General features: G+C 37.0%; 1 protein-coding gene across 26 annotated transcripts in view; it reads right to left on the bottom strand.

The window, feature by feature from the left end:
• The window catches only part of nbeaa (neurobeachin a), a 158548-nt gene that overhangs the window by 12818 nt on the left and 126390 nt on the right, over positions 1 to 19340 (bottom strand). For 5 of the 26 annotated variants that reach the window (XM_055208117.2, XM_073874402.1, XM_073874404.1 and 2 more), the window contains 15 exons: positions 17216 to 17340; positions 16900 to 17007; positions 16633 to 16801; positions 15567 to 16023; positions 13150 to 13304; positions 12906 to 13032; positions 12299 to 12418; positions 8169 to 8302; positions 6305 to 6366; positions 5045 to 5109; positions 4122 to 4230; positions 3349 to 3515; positions 2419 to 2543; positions 2089 to 2235; positions 299 to 435 (listed from right to left, as the gene is read on the bottom strand). In XM_055208117.2, the coding sequence (XP_055064092.2) occupies positions 299 to 435; positions 2089 to 2235; positions 2419 to 2543; positions 3349 to 3515; positions 4122 to 4230; positions 5045 to 5109; positions 6305 to 6366; positions 8169 to 8302; positions 12299 to 12418; positions 12906 to 13032; positions 13150 to 13304; positions 15567 to 16023; positions 16633 to 16801; positions 16900 to 17007; positions 17216 to 17340 (2207 nt within the window). Of the gene's footprint in view, positions 1 to 298; positions 436 to 1816; positions 1850 to 2088; positions 2239 to 2418; positions 2544 to 3348; positions 3516 to 4121; positions 4231 to 5044; positions 5110 to 6304; positions 6367 to 8168; positions 8303 to 12298; positions 12419 to 12905; positions 13033 to 13149; positions 13305 to 15566; positions 16024 to 16632; positions 16802 to 16899; positions 17008 to 17215; positions 17341 to 19340 lie in introns of all 26 variants that reach the window. The other 21 variants (XM_055208098.2, XM_055208095.2, XM_055208100.2 and 18 more) reach the window with 13 other exon arrangements.

Here is a 19340-nt window from a genome sequence, read left to right as displayed (position 1 = left end):
GACTCTTCTGGAGTTACATCGTGTACTAAGACCGTCAGAAAATTAAAAGTTGCGATTTTCTAGGCAGATATGGCTACGAACTATTGTCCTTGATTATTAGAGTGATTTAGAGTGATGCTAATGGTCTAATCAGATTCAATGGATTGTGCTAAGCTATGCTAAAAGTGGTACTGCCAGACCCAGAGATCGGTTGAATGGATTCAAAACAGTAAAAATCTAAATCTTCACTTTAATGCAGAAAATGAAATAAAATACTGATAATAATATTCATAGGTGGAAATTAGGAAAAACCCAACACCTTTGCATCGATCTTTTTGAAAGTTGGATCGTCCTCATCAACTTCAAAATAGATTTCTGTTGTGGTGATTGACAACGTTCCTCTAGCAACAATCACAGGAGCAACCAGCTGGGCTGGTGTGCTCAGGACAACTGGACCTGAAAGAAACCATGTTAAAGATTAAGAAGCTCTTTATTAAAAAGCTTTTACTAAAAAGATTAATAAAAATCACAAGGGATTATGGTTAGACCTTGGATTTCAAGACAGAGAATTAAACATTAAGGGACTTGTACACCAATGCACTTAAACGTGGATGAAAACGCCAGGCGGATGCCGACTGTGGGTGCTTGCTAGCGTTTTTTCAGCTCAGCACTTTGGATGCTATAATAATTCTGCTTTGTTTACCAGGCGTTGAGCGATGCAAAGATTGGTTGTTGTGATATTTGTCCCGCCCCCCTCCACTGTGATTGAACGGTAGAATGAGAAGTGACCTTGACGAGCTGAGCGTTTCACCCAAAGTTTAACATTTTTCAACTGTGATTGTTCAGCGATGAGCGCTGCGCTTCCATTTGAAACAATTGAAAACATGCGCCAACTGCCAGCGTAAATGCCTTGGTGTACACACCCCCTTAGAGTATGTTTCAAATTATTATACATATAACGATTCAGGGGTTGTCACTGGCAGATGCCTTAGCCATAACTTCACCATCTTTACATGATTGATTATGTACAAGAAACATAAAAATAAATATTAAAACTGGGCAAAGATTAATCTAGATTAATTGCATACAAAATAAAAGTTATTTTTTAATTAATATATGTGTGTTTGTTTTTATGTATATTTATATTTTAAACACTTATTTATATATATATATATATATATATATATATATATATATATATATATATATATATATATATATATATATATATATATATATATATATATATATATATATATATATATATATATATTTGTATTATTTATATGTAATATAAAATATAAATAAATATATATACACATGTAAATGTTTCTTAAATAAATATATGAATGTGTGTGTATTTCTACATAATAATTAAGCACAGCAAACACTTGTATATTATGCAAAAAAAAATCACTTTTATTTTGTATGCAATTAATCTAGATTAAATAATGTAAATATTTCATAATAATGTTTGTGGCAGGTCATGCCACAACTGCAATTAAGATAAATAAAATGCTAACATTAATATGAAAATGCTAATTTATAGTATACCATCTTTATCTCACTAAAATAATAAGCATTTCAGGAAAAAAACAAGCAGGGGAAAAAAAAGAAAACAATTATTATAATGACTAAGTGGCTACTTTGATAGGTGTTAATTAGTTAATTTAGCGATTCAGACCTTTAATGTCAAAATCAGGCGTAGCACTTTAAGCTCATAAATTACACGTTTGTGAGGATTTAGTTGAGATCTGCATCAAAAGGCGGCGAGTCGCAGCTTGTTTTGAACTAAAACGTTAATTAGCATATTCATTTACTGAAGGACCGAACTTGCCTCTCAGGATAAGTACTCTCGGCCGAAAAGCCACTGGAAATAGAGTACAGTTGCATACATTAGCACGTGCATAAACAATGCATCAAAGAACCAGCAAACATCAAGGGTCACGTTAATAGCTTGGGCTGGCACTGTTGATAAAGACCCCCATTTAACGCTAATCTGTTTTGTAGTTCAATGGCTCTTTTACAATGGGATCTGAGAGATGCCTAGTTGTGAATCTCTTGAAAGGCTAAAAGCCTCTTTAGTGCATCAGATGCGCTGACTACTACCTGCGAGATTGTCAATCTCTTTTTCTTGCAGCAGGCTAACCGCATCATCGTCTCCCTCCAGCATCAGTTCAGTCTCTGGATTTGGACTGACCACCGGATGACTGCGAAAAGATTTCTTTGACTTCATCCCCTCCTCTTCCTCAGAGCCTGCTTATGGAAAAAATACAATCATTATTATTATAATTTTAAACAATACATGCTATTTTTAATGACATGAAGTCATGAACTCACTTATACAAATATTTTATCACTTTTCATTGTATTTCTTTATATAAATGTCTAAAAAAGAGACCGCAAATTAGTTCTGAGGTGTAAGAGAATAATGCTGACCATATTCCTCTAAAGATTTGAGAGGCACATCTGAGTGCGTGGAGCCGAAGGCATTGCGCACAAATCTCCGCCTCCTGCGCAGGTCATCCTCCCAATAATCCAAACGCCAGAAATCATGCAGCTGACTGAAAAGGAAAAAGAAAGAAAATGAAGGGATGAAGGACAGCCACAAAATAAAAAAAACAACTGCAGTATTACAGATTACAGTAATAAACCAGGTAAGCGGCCTTGCCAGCTAAATTATTTGTAAATTTTCTACATAAAATCATCCAGAACATTGTGTGATAATACAACTTTGATATCTTTAAATGAAAACACCCCCGTTTTTCAATATTTTATTATGTTCTTACCTCAACTTAGATGAATAAATACTGATCTGTTTTCAATGTGTGCACTTATAATCTTTGTACAGCGCTTCGTGAATGTGTTAGCATTTAGCCTAGCCCCATTCATTCTTATGGTTCCAAACAAAAGTTTTATTTTGTGCCACCATACTTACTCGTGTAACTACTCATGTAACAGTCTTTAAATAGGCGAAAACGTGGAAGTGTTTGGTGGCTTCAAAATCATCCCGGTTTGGATCCCAAGGAATGAATGGGGCCAGGCCAAACGCCAACACACTCACAACGCGCTGCACAAAGACCAAGTGCACGCACCGACAAAAGATAGGTATCCATTAATTTGTCTAAGTTGAGGTAAGAACATAGTAATATATTAAAAACTGTGGTGTTTTCCTTGAATACCGACTGAGTAAGATCATGACAAAGATTACTGAAACAAACTTTGATGCTCCTAATTTCCTAATTAGATTTTGAGACTTTCACTGGCAGGGTCACATTAGATTAATATTTTGCCATCAGATTTAAATGTTACATGTCATTTTCTCACTTCAAACACAAAAGTTTTATCAACAGGAAGTTGTGGGTGCACCTCTGTGACATCGTGCCCCATGCTCCATGCTTATTGGTCAGAATGTTGAGGATCTTCTGTTTCAACTGATTTGCGGTCACATGATCTCTGTGTTTAGCGGCACTGATCAGGTGATCGCACATCTTTTCCTCCTCTCTCCTGTCGGCTGCATACTGCGCGCAGTTTGACTACAGAAAAGAGAAAAGATACCAAATATCCCATATACATCATTTAAAGGGGACATTTCACAATACTTTTTAAGATGCAAAATAAATTTTACATATGTGCAGTTTCAGCTCAAAAGATCATTTATTATAACACATTTAAAATTGCCACTTTGCAGGTGTGAGCAAAAATGTGCTGTTTTTGGGTGAAAAGCTGATGAAATGCAAATATTGATCGCCATATTGGTGGTTTGTTGAAATTGAAACTGAATTGTGCTGTAAATTATTTTCTCTCTTTCTCTGCATTAAATGGCAGTGCTGTGGTTGGATAGTGCAGATTAAAGGGTGGTATTATTATAATAAGATTTCTTTTTGACATCACAAGGGGAGCCAAATTTCAATTACCTATTTTTTCACATGCTTGCAGAGAATGGTTAACCCAAACTAAGTTACTGGATTGATCATTTTCACATTTTCTAGGTTGATAAAAGCATTCGAGAGCAAATTATAGCATTTAAACATGGAAAAGTCTGATTTTCATGATATGTCCCCTTTAAGTTTTGTCGTAGGCAATAAAATGAATATACATGATATACCTGTATAAATTTCCATATATACAGACTGACTGACCTCAAACTCTGCATGTTTGTGAACATCCTCGGCTCTCTGCCTGTTGAGGATGAACTCAGCCTCGTTGGCAACTCTGACGATATGATCCTTCATGGCGTGACACAGCAGTCTGAAACAAACATAACTCACCATTAGTAATAAGTCAACAACAGACTTGATTTAACGCTAAAGATCAATTTTGCATCTGCTGTCAATATATTGTGCTCTCTGATCTCACATAAAGGTACTCTAAACTGTTTTGGTATGAATTATTTAGATTTACCAGTGTTTCCAACTTACGGTACATTCACATGGGGCGAAAGCGTTAACGCTTCTCATTTGCTTTAATGGGTGACGTCATGCGTTGCCGAACTGAATTGTGAATCTGTCAACGCCGCGTCACTGTTGTTGCACGCGGCAGAAGTTGAACATTTCTCAACTTTTCAAGCGCCAACGCGTGTGTCAGCCAGTCAGATCACCTTTATTTATTTTATTTATTTAGCTGACGCTTTTATCCAATTGCTATATATGTCAGAGGTCGCATGCCTCTGGAGCAACAAGGGGTTAAGTGTCTTGCTCAGGGACACAATGGTGTGTCACAATGGATTCGAACCCAGGTCTCTCACACCAAAGGCGTGTGTCTTATCCACTGCGACATCACCGGAGCATGTGTTGAGACCACTGTGATTGGCTGTTGGCCACATTTCAGACAAGCCTTCCTTTAGGCGTTAACGCTTTCGCCCCATGTACCGTTACAGTTATAGTTGAACCCACAACCTTTGCACTTGTAGCGCAGTGCTCTGCTAATTGAGCTACTAGAATACTGTTAAAATTACTTTGTTTATATCTTAAACTACCACTAAAGCTTTAGTGGTTAACTATAAACTGGTCAACTCTAGTGTGTAGTCAGGAAAAATAATGAGGATTAGAGCAAGTATTTTTACCTTCCTTCATTAATAAGCTCGATAAAAGCAAGTCCAGCATTCTTCTGTATGGAGTTCTGCCACTCCTGAAACCCACAAAAAAGAAATTAATTACGGATCGTCATAATTTAAACATTTTAGTAATAGCAGTAAATGAAACTTTGGGGATGCTTAAAATACAACACTTTATTGTCTTTTTCTGGGAATAAAGACAATATTTGCACATTTTTATGGATGGGCGCTTGATGTGGTTGCTGAACGGATGTACTGATGATCTCTGATTGGCTCTTCGCCACATAAGTGAGGGTGAGGCATAAGAGAGGCAGAATGCACTTAGCATCAGACGCTTCTAGAAGGACACATCACAGACAGCTCCCATTACCCCCTGCTTCCTGCCAATCAATATTTAGGGTACAGTTTCAATCCCTTGAGCCATTAATGGAAGGTTTGGAGCTTCAGTAATACTATACGTGCTGATGACGGGAAACTAGGGAGGAGGGGAGACAGCATCAAAAGCTGGATGGGCCACTGTTACACCCTAAAGCTACTAGTCCTAACTTCATCTCTAAAGGTGGAGGAAGTCAACTGAGATGCTGCAGTATAAATCCTGGATCTTCTGAAATACTCAAATAAGGTTCAGTGAAGTTGCTAATGTAAAATGTTGACGCCTGGATTTAACTGGAGGTTGATTTATTTTCATAAAATGTCAGTTAGATTTAAGAAACGAAATGAATTGGTTGGGACAAATTTGAGAGAAAAGTGGAAAACCCAGCAAAGCCCAGAACATCTTATGGATCTCATCGCTGGATTTTCATGAAAAAACAACCATCTTAAAGGTGAGCGAAATTATTTCATTGACGAATTAGATTTTAAATAGTTATTCAAAGTGGACTCAATAAAGTTTGGAGGTCACCGTGTAAGTGTGATCAAAAGTAAACAGTAATACTTTGGTACCAGTGCCGGCCTGCTGCATTGGGTTAATCTGAAATTGGATCTTGTAAAGGTTGAACACAGGGGGCAAAGACTGGAGAAATGTTGCCACATTTCCGCACTGCGACTTCTTCCCAGATTTTAAGTTGCTTAAATGTGATTTTAAATCTTTTGATTTAATTTAGAGTTTATGAAGCTTGAAATTGGAATGCAATGTAATCTCGGTGTCTGCTCCTTTAATCACTTTGTGATGAGGGAAGATGGTGAAATTTGTTTTTTTTATCTTTATAAATGTGATAACGGTTAAGAAAAAAGTAAGCTGGGGAAAATTTGTAAGAATAAAAGTCTCACCTGTGAGCACAACAGCATGACCAGCTCCACTACTGATGTGCTGGACTTCATACAAACTAAACCTGTTTGACACAAATCTGATTTTAGTATGCACATCTCTACAATAACAGAAACACATTCACATTCCTAAAATACCATTACTCAATAACACAGACTAATCTGTGTTCTTACAAGAAGAAAATTCAGCTTTAATTTAACATCACAAACAGTAACACAAACACATTAAACTGTGAAGAAGACGATGTGACAGACACTGAAGCCCGACAGGACGAGAGAGAGAGAGAGCGAGAGAGCGAGAGAGAGAGAGAGAGAGAGAGAGAGATTTAAAATTATTAAAATAATAATAATTGTAAGTACTGCATAAGCAAAAAAAAGTATCAAAAGTATGATGATTTATTAATATTAATTAAAATATTTATGAAGAATAATATTTTAACACGATGATTAATTTTAAAATAATAATAAAATATTACTATTAAAATATTTAAAGTGTTGAGATTATTAATTATAAAAAAATGACAAATTTTTCTTAAATATATGGGTTAGTGACAAAAACGGTTCGCAAGATGAGAAATTAAATTTTTTTTACTTGTTTTAAAGCATGCATCAGTTTTATTTCAATGCACAGTGTATTTATGTTCATTTTATGCAATAAAAAAAATCACATTTGCACCATTTTTATGTAAGTTCAGACTGAATGGACCTGAAAATGTCAAATGGTAAAATCGCCAATTGCGCCAAAGAATGAGAAATATTAAATATTTTATCCACCTTGATCGCATGCAAGTGTAATCATAAAAAAATCAATTTAAAATATAATTTTATTAGTTATTTCTAAATGTACATTTTAATGCGTTTTTGTAATATTTTTCCTGACATGCTGAAAACAGCTCTGTTTTCTAAATAATCTTTGACAAATGATATAAAAATGTATGTACAAAAAATACCATATTACACTAAACTAGATGATTATATTTTATTCCACATTGTATTTATGAATATATTTATATTTTAATAAAAAAAACTAGTTAGACCAATTGACACAGACCGGTTACACCACATTGACATTTTTGCAATTAACCCCCAAATATTCTTTCAAAATGAAATAAAACCAGAAATTTTAGACTTGGTCCTCAAAAAAGAGAACGTATGCAAATTTATCTTTAAAATTTAACCCTTTTACATTTAATTTATCCATACGGACACAAAATAATTTACGTCATGTCATTGACTCATATATATTTTACATATAAAATATAAATATAAAATATTAATTATAATTATATTAAAATATTAAGTAATTATTAGTAGTAATTATGTAGATAATAAATTAACAGGATTTAGCCTCTAGTTCATATTTTAAAAATGTAAGTGATATTTTTAAATTTTTAAAGTACATATTTTAAAATCAGTAAGTACATGTAAGTACTTATTAAGAAAAATAATACTGTTTTAATTGCTCTACATTTTTAATCTTTGTGTAACAATTTTTTTAATTTAAGCAAAATTTGTGTGGATATTTTGCAACTATTTTAAGCACAACTTTGATGCTTTGGCGGTTCAAAAAGCTGAGAGAAAAAAGATAAGGGAAATATGAAGCGACAAAAGACAGTGGTGAAACATGAAGCAAATGTGAATTGCAATAGAGGTGGCATTTCAGACTTCTGGTCTGAATCTAAATTATTTAAACCACTAACTATTTTTCATCAAAATTCTTGCCATCCTATACTCATACCTGCTCTGGGCCCATGCACTCGCATGATTGTGTGTGTATATGATGCAGCCAGTGGGCGGACACACACGGCAGACAGTGAGGGACTCCACAGAGACACCAGGTAGAGAAAAAAAGAGCACAATACAGCACCTGTACCTTCAATGAGCAACTCCTGCCCATGACTGCCAAGCAGAGTTCTCGATAGGAAGGGGGCGAAGTCCACGAAAATCTCCCTCAGCAAGGGAGCCACCTTCTCCAGCGCCCGCTCCAGTTTAGTGGTGATACTGCGAGAAGCGAGAAAAAGCCAGAAAGAGAAAAGAAGATCCAGTTAAGACTACAAAACCCACAGTGCCATAAGTTGCAGTACCAGTTGGTTAGTATGTGACAAGGTCTAAGGGTTAAAACCGTCCTACAGGAATTAAAACAAAGGGAGGTGAAGAAAGCAAATGGTTACCAATCACTCGTGTATACGCACACATCACCCTCTAAGTGCCCCTGCGCTCAGCTACAAGCTTTGTAAACCTGCGCTAAAGACTACAACTGCAGCGCCAGGGATGCAAATGGTGAACATAAGAGGTTTGATGAGAAAGAAATCAAAAAATGAAAGTTTTAGGTGCATCCACATGTCTCTACTGTTGTTAGCTTGAAAGTACCAGCGAGCTAGCGGGGTTGATTCTGTCAAGTTTTTGGACAATATGATTATTGGCTTGGAGTGTGCATGCGTTCTTTGCATTATCAATCAGTAATCTGTCTGCGCTGAAGGCGAAATACTGTGTGAAGCGAGTATATTTAATATTTATGCTGCGTTAAGTCGTGTTGAAATTACTATAGGAGCTTCGGACCAGCAAAAATTATTTCTCTTTCACTTAACTTTTGCAATATAACGTAAAAAATTTAAATACAGGCAGCAGCATTGCCAACATTTTCATGTCGGCTAAACCCATAGATACGTATAAAGGCTAGATGTGTTACAGCGGAGTCTCCAACGTCATCACCTGGCGGCCATCTTACCACAGGCAGCTCGCTCACTCGTAGCATTGAGTTTTAATGGTGCAGGTACTTTTAAATGACCATAACTTGCTCAATTTTCTACCAATTTTTAAACATTTGGTTTCTGACAAACGTTATTAAGGTGGCTATAATTCTGGATGCTTTAACATGTTTCATGAATATTTTTAATTTTTTTTGTATAAGTATGCAGTGTCATAGGTACATCTTTGACGTTTATAAAAAACCAAAGCGTTTGAAAATCGGTGCCTGTGGTAAAGATGGCCGCCAAATGCGGACATTCCCCTCAATTGGCCAGCAGCGCAGGCGAGACATCTAGCCTTTATACATATCTATGGGCTAAACCTAAGCACAGTTTCTATACAATATGCCATTTTGTTATAGCCAATGTTACCTGTTCATCATTCTTTGTTCTCAAATATTATGCAAGTGCATTCAGTGGTTGTCTTAATGTGTTGCTGTCAAAAACAGGATCGTTTGATTTTGGTTCATTAACATCCAATGTTTTTGTGGAATCTGTGCATGCGCTCATACATTGTAAAACATTTCTGTAGAAATTACAGTATTACTGCCAACTGTTTGCTTACTTTAGATTTAAATTTATGTTATTTACTGGCAACAGTTTATTCAAAGTTAAATGAACATTAAAGGAACAGTATGTAAGAAATTTATATCAATTAATCATAAAATGGCCCTGATATGTCACTAGACATTAAGAAATAATTTTCACTTCAAATACTTATATCACTGACAACAGTGGTCTGGCCAGAATATTGTCATTTAAAAAGTGGAGTTGCAGCCCTCAACTGATGTTTGTGTTGTCATTTTGTGTATTGGCCACCAGTTGTGTGATTGCAGTACCAGTTTTAGCCACAAGTTTTGTGATTGCAATACCACAAAATCCCACATACTGTTCCTTTAAACATTAACAAGTCTTTATCTTTACAGAATAAAACTAAATGTGATGAAAATGTTGAGACGAGGAGGCATTTGAGAAATGTTTCGTAAATGTTACTAGATCATCTTTACGGGAGCAATTCCAGAACCAATTTCAGGATGTGTTAGCATTTACATAAGCTACGTTTCCATGACACATTTGAACAAAACTTTTGTGAAATGACAAAGTTTCCACTAACCGACGATATGCGACTAAAACATATATTTCCTCTCACAATAAGTAATTCCAAACATTATGTCAACGGATGTTGGTAGATTTACTAATATCACATATTCCGCACTTAGGGCTGTCCAAATTATGAAATTTGGCTAACAGTTAATTGTCTAATATATTGTGACGGCTATGACGATTAATTGTCTGTTTTATTGCTTTGACATTTAATTCTAATACATTTTTAATTGTTTATGAAATCATTTTCACACATTGTTGTGATTATTCAAATGAAATCTTTTGCAAGGTAAATATTAATACACAACACATTTAAAAGTAATTATTTAATAAATATATCTTTCAAAAACTGAAAAAGAAATAAACACAATTTAAACACAAAAATGCAATCAAAAAATAAACGGACTCTACCAGAACAGGCCTTAAAGAGTAACTAAACCTTAAACCACCTTTTTTTAGTTAATGATCTGTAAGAATGGGGCTTTATTAGTGCTGTTCATCGATTTTAGTAAGTTTTTTGACATTTGGATATAAACTGTTTCAATACTACAATATATGATGTAAAAACGTCTGAGTGCTGCCCTCTTAAGGTTGAACGGTGGCTACTGCAGTTGAATTTTCCTATTGGATGTTGGGTCCAAAAAATACCTTGTGACGTAAGCAGGTTCAAGCTCACCACGCCCTTGTTTCGATCTCACCACACACTTGGTACGAGCTTAGTTCGTCCCCTCTGTATCTCCGTTGGGATCTGCCCACTTTTCTTGCATTTTTCAAATATTGCCAGTGGGTGGAGTCAGGCTCTGACCAGGGGTTTAGTTACGCTTTAAATAGTAGCAAATCCTACTAAGGTCATATTAGTACTGGACCACATGTTTGTAGTGGGTGCAAAAAAATAAATTCCTTACAAATCCTTAAGAAAAGCATACTTCACTTCCCTAAATTTGGACTTGCTGTTTTGGAAATGTATGATTTACCTGGCAGTTCATCCTGCTTATCAAAGTTTTGCAGCATTTCTTTAAACGCTGTTTATTCCACTGTGTTGAATGGCTTTGCAATATATCGCGTTACACTATTAGTTAGTTAGTTAGATAAAGTTCATTTCAGTCAATTTAAAAAAAGAAAGAAAAAAAGACAATTTACAAGCAAACATAAACACAAACATTAAATTACAATGTAAACAATATTAAAAAAGAAAAGATTGACCGAAAAGGTATTGGCTGAAGCTTATGCTTAGCTTATGCCTATCAGTTAAGGGGCGCCTTCTGATACGGTCTCGTTTATACAGGCACTGCAGCTCCCCCTTGTGTTTTAAGAGAGATGTGCAATCATTGAGGTGATCTGAAATCATCACAATGAGACGATTATTTAATCATTGTGACAGCCCTATCCGCACTAGCCATTCCCAAAGAGGATGTAGGAGTGTTATCCAAACATTAATGCCAAGAAAAGCACCTTTATATACTTGGGAGCGAATGATTATAAGACTTACATACATCAGTTCACCTATAAATACTGTTTCCATTGCAGTTTTGCAATACTCCTTTTCCGAATAGCCTGAAAAACCACCTCATGCGAGTGTAAAAAGTTTTTGCAATGTATGGGAGTTTCACAAAATTTACGTGTTTCTATTGGCTGCATTGTCAAATCGCAATTTTTTTTTAAATTTGCGCACTTTAAAGGGTAACGGAAACGTAGCTATAAAATGCACTTTTTTGGGATCAACACGCTGCGTGAAAGGGGTTTACGGTGATGTTCTGAGTGCAGAAATGTCTGAACACAAAAAAACTGTTAAATGCTAATTATCGTAATTCCGATCTAGTGCGATATAGTGAATTTTGAGCCAATGGGATTTTGGAGTGGGCGGAGCTACCGAGCATAAAATAGTAAGTGTCTTGCTTAAAATGAATGTGATTTTATGTTTTAAGCTTTATCGTGTCATACCAGGTGAGGGCAATGTTAGTAAGTGTTATGTAAGAGACAGAATCAAATCTAGCAGATCCGTTAGAAATAAAAGCAGCAGAATTGGTGTAGCTGGCCAGCAAGGAAACTCACAATCACCAGTATAGAGAGAAAGAGAGAAAAACAAGGACAGATGAATATTAAGCTGGTAGCACTTGGTTAATGGGGCTAGTTCAAGCTTTCTTGCCTAAGAAACTGTCCTGCATCTCTTGGGGCTGTTTGGAATCCTGTCAGCGAACTAAAGGATTTGAGTTCTGGAGGCGTCAGCCTGGTTCGCAGTGGACACTGGTCCACTTCACAAAAGGCACTGCAATACAAATGGGCACAAACAGAGAGCAATGACTGTACAGGTATTTACTGCAGCTTACTGTAGTCTATAGTGTGACGTAAACCCTGTGTATTTCTCTGTGCCAAATCAAAGAATGACTGAGGCCTAAAGCTTCGTTTCATGCAAAGAAGGAAACCGAAACAAACAAAAAGAAAGAATGAATTGTGTTGCATTCAAATGAAAACAGATGCACCCATCCGTCCATAGCGAGGAAATGGACCTCACGCTAACAAAACCTTAAAAATGAGAGAGACCTCAGTAAGCTGTTACTGTGGTTTGTGTGATGGTCAAAAAAAAGATATTACGATGCAAAGGAGAATACTAGAGAAGGAATTTATGGATTACAGGAAGCAGTAGAAGGAAGTGAGGTTGCCAAAAGAGAAAGAGCACAGGACGTGATGTCATAATGAATGATACAGTGAGCAGGAATATGGAATGGGAGGTGTGTATGTGTTAATCCGTGTACCTCATGTTTTCCACCGTGTCTTCAGGCATCGGCGCGACGGTCTGCACAGCTGGGAGGTTTTTACTTGTGGCGCCATTAACAAAGCTTGATGAAGAGGAGGATGACGAGGAGGCGGAGTCAGTGGCACCTGTTAAACATTGTGTAAGACACATTACAACAAATTAAGCTTTGTATCCATCATGTGTTGGCTCTGAAGACAGAATGTAATCCTATATGTCTGTATATAGTGCTACAAAGCACCTACCTGTCGTGTTGATCATGCTTTTAGGTGTTGCTGTGGCAGCAGCAAAAATATTGGGCGTGCTTCCCGAAGAGGGCACTCCACTGGTGGTGGGTGTACCTACTGTGTTCACAGCCAGACTTCCTGGAGGAGGCTTCTTAACAGGTACCACCACACTCCTGTGCGTACAACACAAACAAATCAGAGACTATATAAAAATGTATATAAAATCAATCCCTACAGTACATAAACTCCTGAATCAAATATACACCAAATCAATATGCTCTATTTCAAATCCTCAAAACAAACCCTTGTTTATAATCCAAATCTTAACAGTATGTGTACTTCAAATCAACCCGTTAACTAAAATTTAATCTATTAAAACATATCAGTTAGGCAAGGCAAGGCAAGTTTATTTGTATAGCATTTTTCATTCACAGAGGTCATTTAAAGTGCTTTACATAGAAATGAGAAAACAATATATAAGAGAGAAAAAAAAAATTTAAAAATACAAAAAATAAAATCACATGATACATTAGAATTTAAAATAAAATAAATGTGATTTTAATAAAAACTGTATAAAATATGTTTAAAGAATAAAAGCGAAGTAAAAGTGATTTGTTACTTAAAATTAAATGAAATACAGGCCCAAATATTATTTGAGAAATTTAATAATTGAATAGTTTATTGTTAAAAAAAAATTAAATTATAAACGTTGCATTAGCAATAAACTAAAATAAGTTTAATTTGAGACACTTAAAATATTAACTGTTACAAAATAAATTGTAAAATATTAGCTAAATAAACTGAAAAAATAGCTAAATTATTAATAATAATTATTAACAGTGGCGGCCGGTGACTTCTTTTTCGAGGGCGCATGATGCGAAGCTCGTCACAGCATGTATTTAGCCCGTCATGTGTGTGGCTCCTCATGTCAAAATGTGTGTTTGGCACGTCATGCGAACTTATGTGCATCACATGTCATGTCAAAATGTCAAAAGAGACGTTCATGTTTGACAGATACTCGATTAATCTCATGTGTAATCAGAGTTTAGTGTGAAAAGGGGTCTTGCGAGCACTTTTATCATAAACCCTTTCGACGCGTGTGCAGCAGGCTCACATTGTTCACATGACGCAACAAACACATGTTTTGACATGACGAGCAACACACATGAAACTTCGAACACGTATTTTGATTTCGCGCCCCTCGGAAGAGTGGTCACCGGCCGCAACTGGTTATTAATTAATCTAAACTAAAATAAAAACTAAAATAAACTCAAATTATGAATAAAAAAATAAAATAACTTGCTTTATTGCATAAAATACTGTTTAAGCAATAAAGTGATAAAAAGTTTAATTTAAGACACAAAATATTAACTCTAACAAAAATTAGCAAATTTAATTAAATGTAAACTAAAATATGACTAAAATGTAAATAACTAAAATAAAAACTGAAATAACTGCAATTGCATAAAAAGTTGCCTTAGCAACAAACTGAAATAAGTTTAATTTGAGGCACTAAAATTATTAACGGGAAACAAAAACAAATACTGAAATAAAATAAGAGTTAGCAATATTACTTAAAAATAAACAAATAAAAATGAATAAAATGACAAATAATTACGGAAAATTTAAATTAAATTATAACTTATATATTTAATAAAATATTAATAAATTATATTAATAAAATTTAAAACTATAAATATGAAAATTAAAATGATTCAGATCGTATATAGTCCATACAATGTTGCCTTAGCAAATAAACATAATAACAACCCTCAAGTTCAACCCCTTATGTATATCTTAAATTAAATCCCACCATATCCGTACCACAAATCAGTTTCCAGCTATTCAGATTTTTGGTGTTGTCAAACCAATTCAGCCCACCCAGTGTGATAAAGAAGCATGTGATAAAATATTCACCTGTCCTGATGAATTATTAACACTAAAGGAGCTCACTGACTGATGAACAGCATAATCTTATGTATCATTTATTCATAAGGATCTCCTAATTGGAATGAACAAAGTGGATAGATATTTGGACAGGCTTTAGTTTGTACTGCGGAGAACTAGTGGATTTCACACAGTGTCAGCCTCCAGAGCATTCAGCAAACTGTTACACAGAGCTTAAAGCACACGCTGACACAGTAATGAGTTACATACAGAGTACCAGATCGCATTAACAATGAAAGAAACACTCGCTCAAATTTGATGGAGGATTTTGAATTACAGAGAACTTGATTTGTTCGCAGGCTGCCTTGATGAACCCCATGTGTGATTCATTAATGATTTATTTTTTTCTTGAATCATATATGTACACACTGTAGAGCTCAACAACACCACCCACATATTTATGTACTTCTGAAACCTATTTTTTCCAGCTCTATAGGACTTGATTGTAGATATTTAATACATTACAATGATGTGCATGAGTCGCCCACCTGTCAAACGAGTGGAACTGCATGGGCAGCATAGCGGCAGCTTCCCTCTTCAGGGCGGGGTCAGGGTGATACGGCTGGGGTTCGGGCCCGGCCTCCGCCCCCTCCACGGGAGCCGCCACCAAGCTCTTCAGGATCTCTTTCACGTTGATCCCCTTGTTGGCCTGGCTTATGCTGGAGATGGACGCAGCTGGTTTCAGGACCTCCACGCCGGGAGGCGACTCCAGCAGGGACTCGCGGGACTTCCTCACCTCCGAGGACAACGTGCAGAGCAACTCGCTCATGGCGTCGGGGCCTCCTCCGATATCTCCGCCCAGTTCCGAGCCATTGAGGGCACCGGCGACCTGCTCTTCCCCGATGCCAGAGTCAGTGTGAGGTAGTGACCCCTCCAGGGGAAGATCCTCCAGAGGCGTGGCCTGGCGGTCTCCACGTACACCATCTGTGAAGGATGACGGGTTTTCTGAAATGAATGCACACACAGATCTTTAAAGGAATAGTTGACACACTTTTTAAAATAGCCATCTACTGTATATAGCCAAACATTTTTAGGAGTGTAATGTCAATCCTAAGTTGACTGATTTGTTATTTCAGAGTTTGACAGCACCAGTCATCCTTTAATGAAATAATCCAGAAAAGAGATATTTCTAAAAGAAATCCCATTATTTATGTTTCACAGAAGACAAGTCATGCATTTTCGAAATGACATTAAGGTGGGTAAATGATGACTGAATCTCCTTTAATCATTACGGAAATGCATCCGTCAAGCTCACTGCAGTGTGTCCGTCGAGCGAGCGACTCCATCTCACCTGAATATTAATTCAATATCACGAGCAGATAAAGCACCGCAATAATGTCTAGCGTTTTAAAGTTGATGAAATCCTCTCTGTGGGGAATTACGTCCCATTCCAGCACAGAATATAGAGAGAGATAATCAGAGCATTTATCAGGGACAATTTAAGTACGGAGGCTGTCAACGGTAGAGCGATGAATGCTTGTTAGCCCAGGCCGTGTACACAAACAAATTTATAATCGCACATACAGTACACGCAAACTGTAAATGTAGCTTCACCTGTGCTGGTGGGTGAATTAATCTCTTGTCGAATGCTCCTTCCTGATAGGCTGCTGGACCTGCCAATCTCCCGCTGTGGCTCCAGGATGTCCCGGTACTTGGACACCATAAGGACAGAGATGAAGTAGACCACAGCCAGTGCCAGGAACTGAGCCTGTTTACTGTCATCCTATTAAACACACACACACACACATAGATTAGAATGACTTGATCATGATTATATACCCCACAAAGCATTTTTAAAGCTCAGGTTAGGGAGCGTCTCACCACGTCTCTGAAGACGACAGCTCGGAGGCGGTTGATGTCCACGTCCTGCAGCAGTCTGTCTGGGTCCTTGATGGGCGACAAGTTACGAGGGACATTTTGTATAACAGTCTACAGCAGAGAGAAAAGAGCCATCTATTGAATGACTGACTAGACATAAACCTTACCATTTATTTAATGAGCCATTTAAACGAGGCTTTAAGAATGGTTTAAATGGTTTATTTATGCACTGAATGTTTTACAGTTTCAGCCTAAATCAAGGTAAGATTTGCTGCATTCACAGTACGTGTCTGTTTGCGCTTTCATGTATGTGTATAACCTTGCTGGCTGCTGCTGCTGTTTGTAGGTTGTCTTGGGTTTTGCTGATGGGCAGCGAGGTCTTGCTGCCCCTGTCTCTCTGTCTCTGTCTGCACTCCAGACAGTTTCGGACTGCTACACAACACACTGAGAGGAGAAGAACGGACTTAGCATACAGTGCTACATGCTAACATTCACATAAAGACAGAGCGCAGTTATGCTGATTTGAGGGCCGCGCCCACAGGGGGGAAAGCGGTCCGACCGTCTCCGTTGACTTTGTGTTGCGGGAGGCTGCCTCCTTGTCATTTCTGGCTTATAACAAAAACAGAATAATCTCTAAAAGCTGCTGTGTGTCAATGTGTACAGCTAACAAGCCTAAAAACCCAGAAACAAGTTTTTATAAGCTGTTGAGCCGTAGAACCCAGCCTTTAAGGAGAAAAAGTGGATCCACTTTTGTGTCTTTAAACGCTCATTTTTTGGAGTCGACAACTTATAAAAACTTATTTCTGGGTTTTTGGCTTGTTAGCTGTATACCCTGTCACACAGCAGCTTTTAGACATTATTCTGTTTTTTGTAAAAAGCCAGAAATGACAAGAAGGCAGCCTCTCGCAGTGCAGGGTCGGTGGAGACGTATGGATTGTTCCCCCCGGTGGGCGTGGTTTTCAGGTTATGACGTGGTGCGCTCTGTCTTAAAGAGAAAAGTTGGATATTTGTCAATCCACTGAAGTGCCTTGAAATGTTGATGTAATTTTGACACATTTAGTAGCTCCTCCCCTTTTAAAATAGCCAATAGCATTTAGTTTACCTCACAGCCTGGATTCTGATGACAAGCTGAATGACATACAAATCTTTGATTCGTATTTGCGGAAATGAGAGACTAAGGTTTAAATCATCATATTTTCTATAAGTAAATTTTGTCTCTATTTTGGAGCACACTATTTCATAAACATCCTTAGGGCTTACATATTCATATTAAAAGACAAAAAACTTACATTTTAAACTTTAAAATACTTTCTTTAATCCCATTTTAAAGGCGGATGCACGATTTTTGAGAAACGCTGTGGAAAAGGGAGTCGGGCCGAGTACCAACACACTTGTAGCCAATCAGCAGTAAGGGGCGTGTCTACTAACTGACATCGTTGCCTGGGTTGGGTATGTGTGGGGCGGGTCTATCAAAAAAGTCCAGATTCTATTTGGGTAGGGGTGTGTTTGTTTGGGTGATTTCAAATGTCAACATTGGCTTTCAGAGATCATGCACCCCGCCTTTAATACAAAGGGTTTAAAAAAAAATAGACTAGTTTGTCTAAACAATTACAGATGTTGGACATGGGAGGTAGAATTTGGAATGCTGTCTGGAATTATGTTTTATTGGAATTAGATTACAAGTAATTTATTCACTCTAGGATACATATATATATGACCCTGGACCACAAAACCAGTCATAAAGGTCAATTTTTTGAAATTAAGATTTATACATCATCTGAAAGTTGACAATATTTGGCCAAGATACAATTTGAAAATCTTATATTTGAAAATCTGAAATCTGACAATGCAAAAAATAAAAATACTGAGAAAATCGCCTTTAAAGTTGTCCAAATAAAGTCCTTAGTAAAGGTCTTCTTGGGTACATTTCTTTGGAAATTACCCGAATCACTTCAAACCCAAACCCAATGTGCAAAAATAATTTTTTGAAAGAAAGACCTGACCCGAGACCAACCTGAGAAAATAAGACCCGAGTCCGACCCGACCCAGCGTTTTTTAACCTGACTGGACCTGAATGTAAACGGCACTGACATGTGTGCAGTCTGCAGCCCCGCATGCACCAGTCAGACAGATAGAAACCCCGGTGCAACTAAGTTTGGCCCGCCACTTCATATATTTTCATATGTTGTCTGACGACAACACCAAGGTAACCGCTAAAATGTGCATTCAAAATTGATTGACAGGTCTGGCTGAATTAAAATTAACCTACTGCCAGCCACACGTTGTCGCAAGCACTCTTGGCAAACAGAGGAGGGGACTTGGACTTGATGCACACACGCAAGATAGTTCTGGTCTTCTCGGGGCCGTAAGGCAAAAAGAAATTCATTTTAAATTATCTTATGCCACTATTTTTATACCCAATCCGTGTCCGAGGCACACGTGAG

This window comes from Misgurnus anguillicaudatus, chromosome 12, assembly GCF_027580225.2.
Source record: "Misgurnus anguillicaudatus chromosome 12, ASM2758022v2, whole genome shotgun sequence".
Taxonomy (NCBI): Eukaryota; Metazoa; Chordata; class Actinopteri; order Cypriniformes; family Cobitidae; genus Misgurnus; species Misgurnus anguillicaudatus.
Note: the sequence above shows the minus strand (reverse complement) of the source record. Positions and strands in the feature narration are given on the sequence as shown.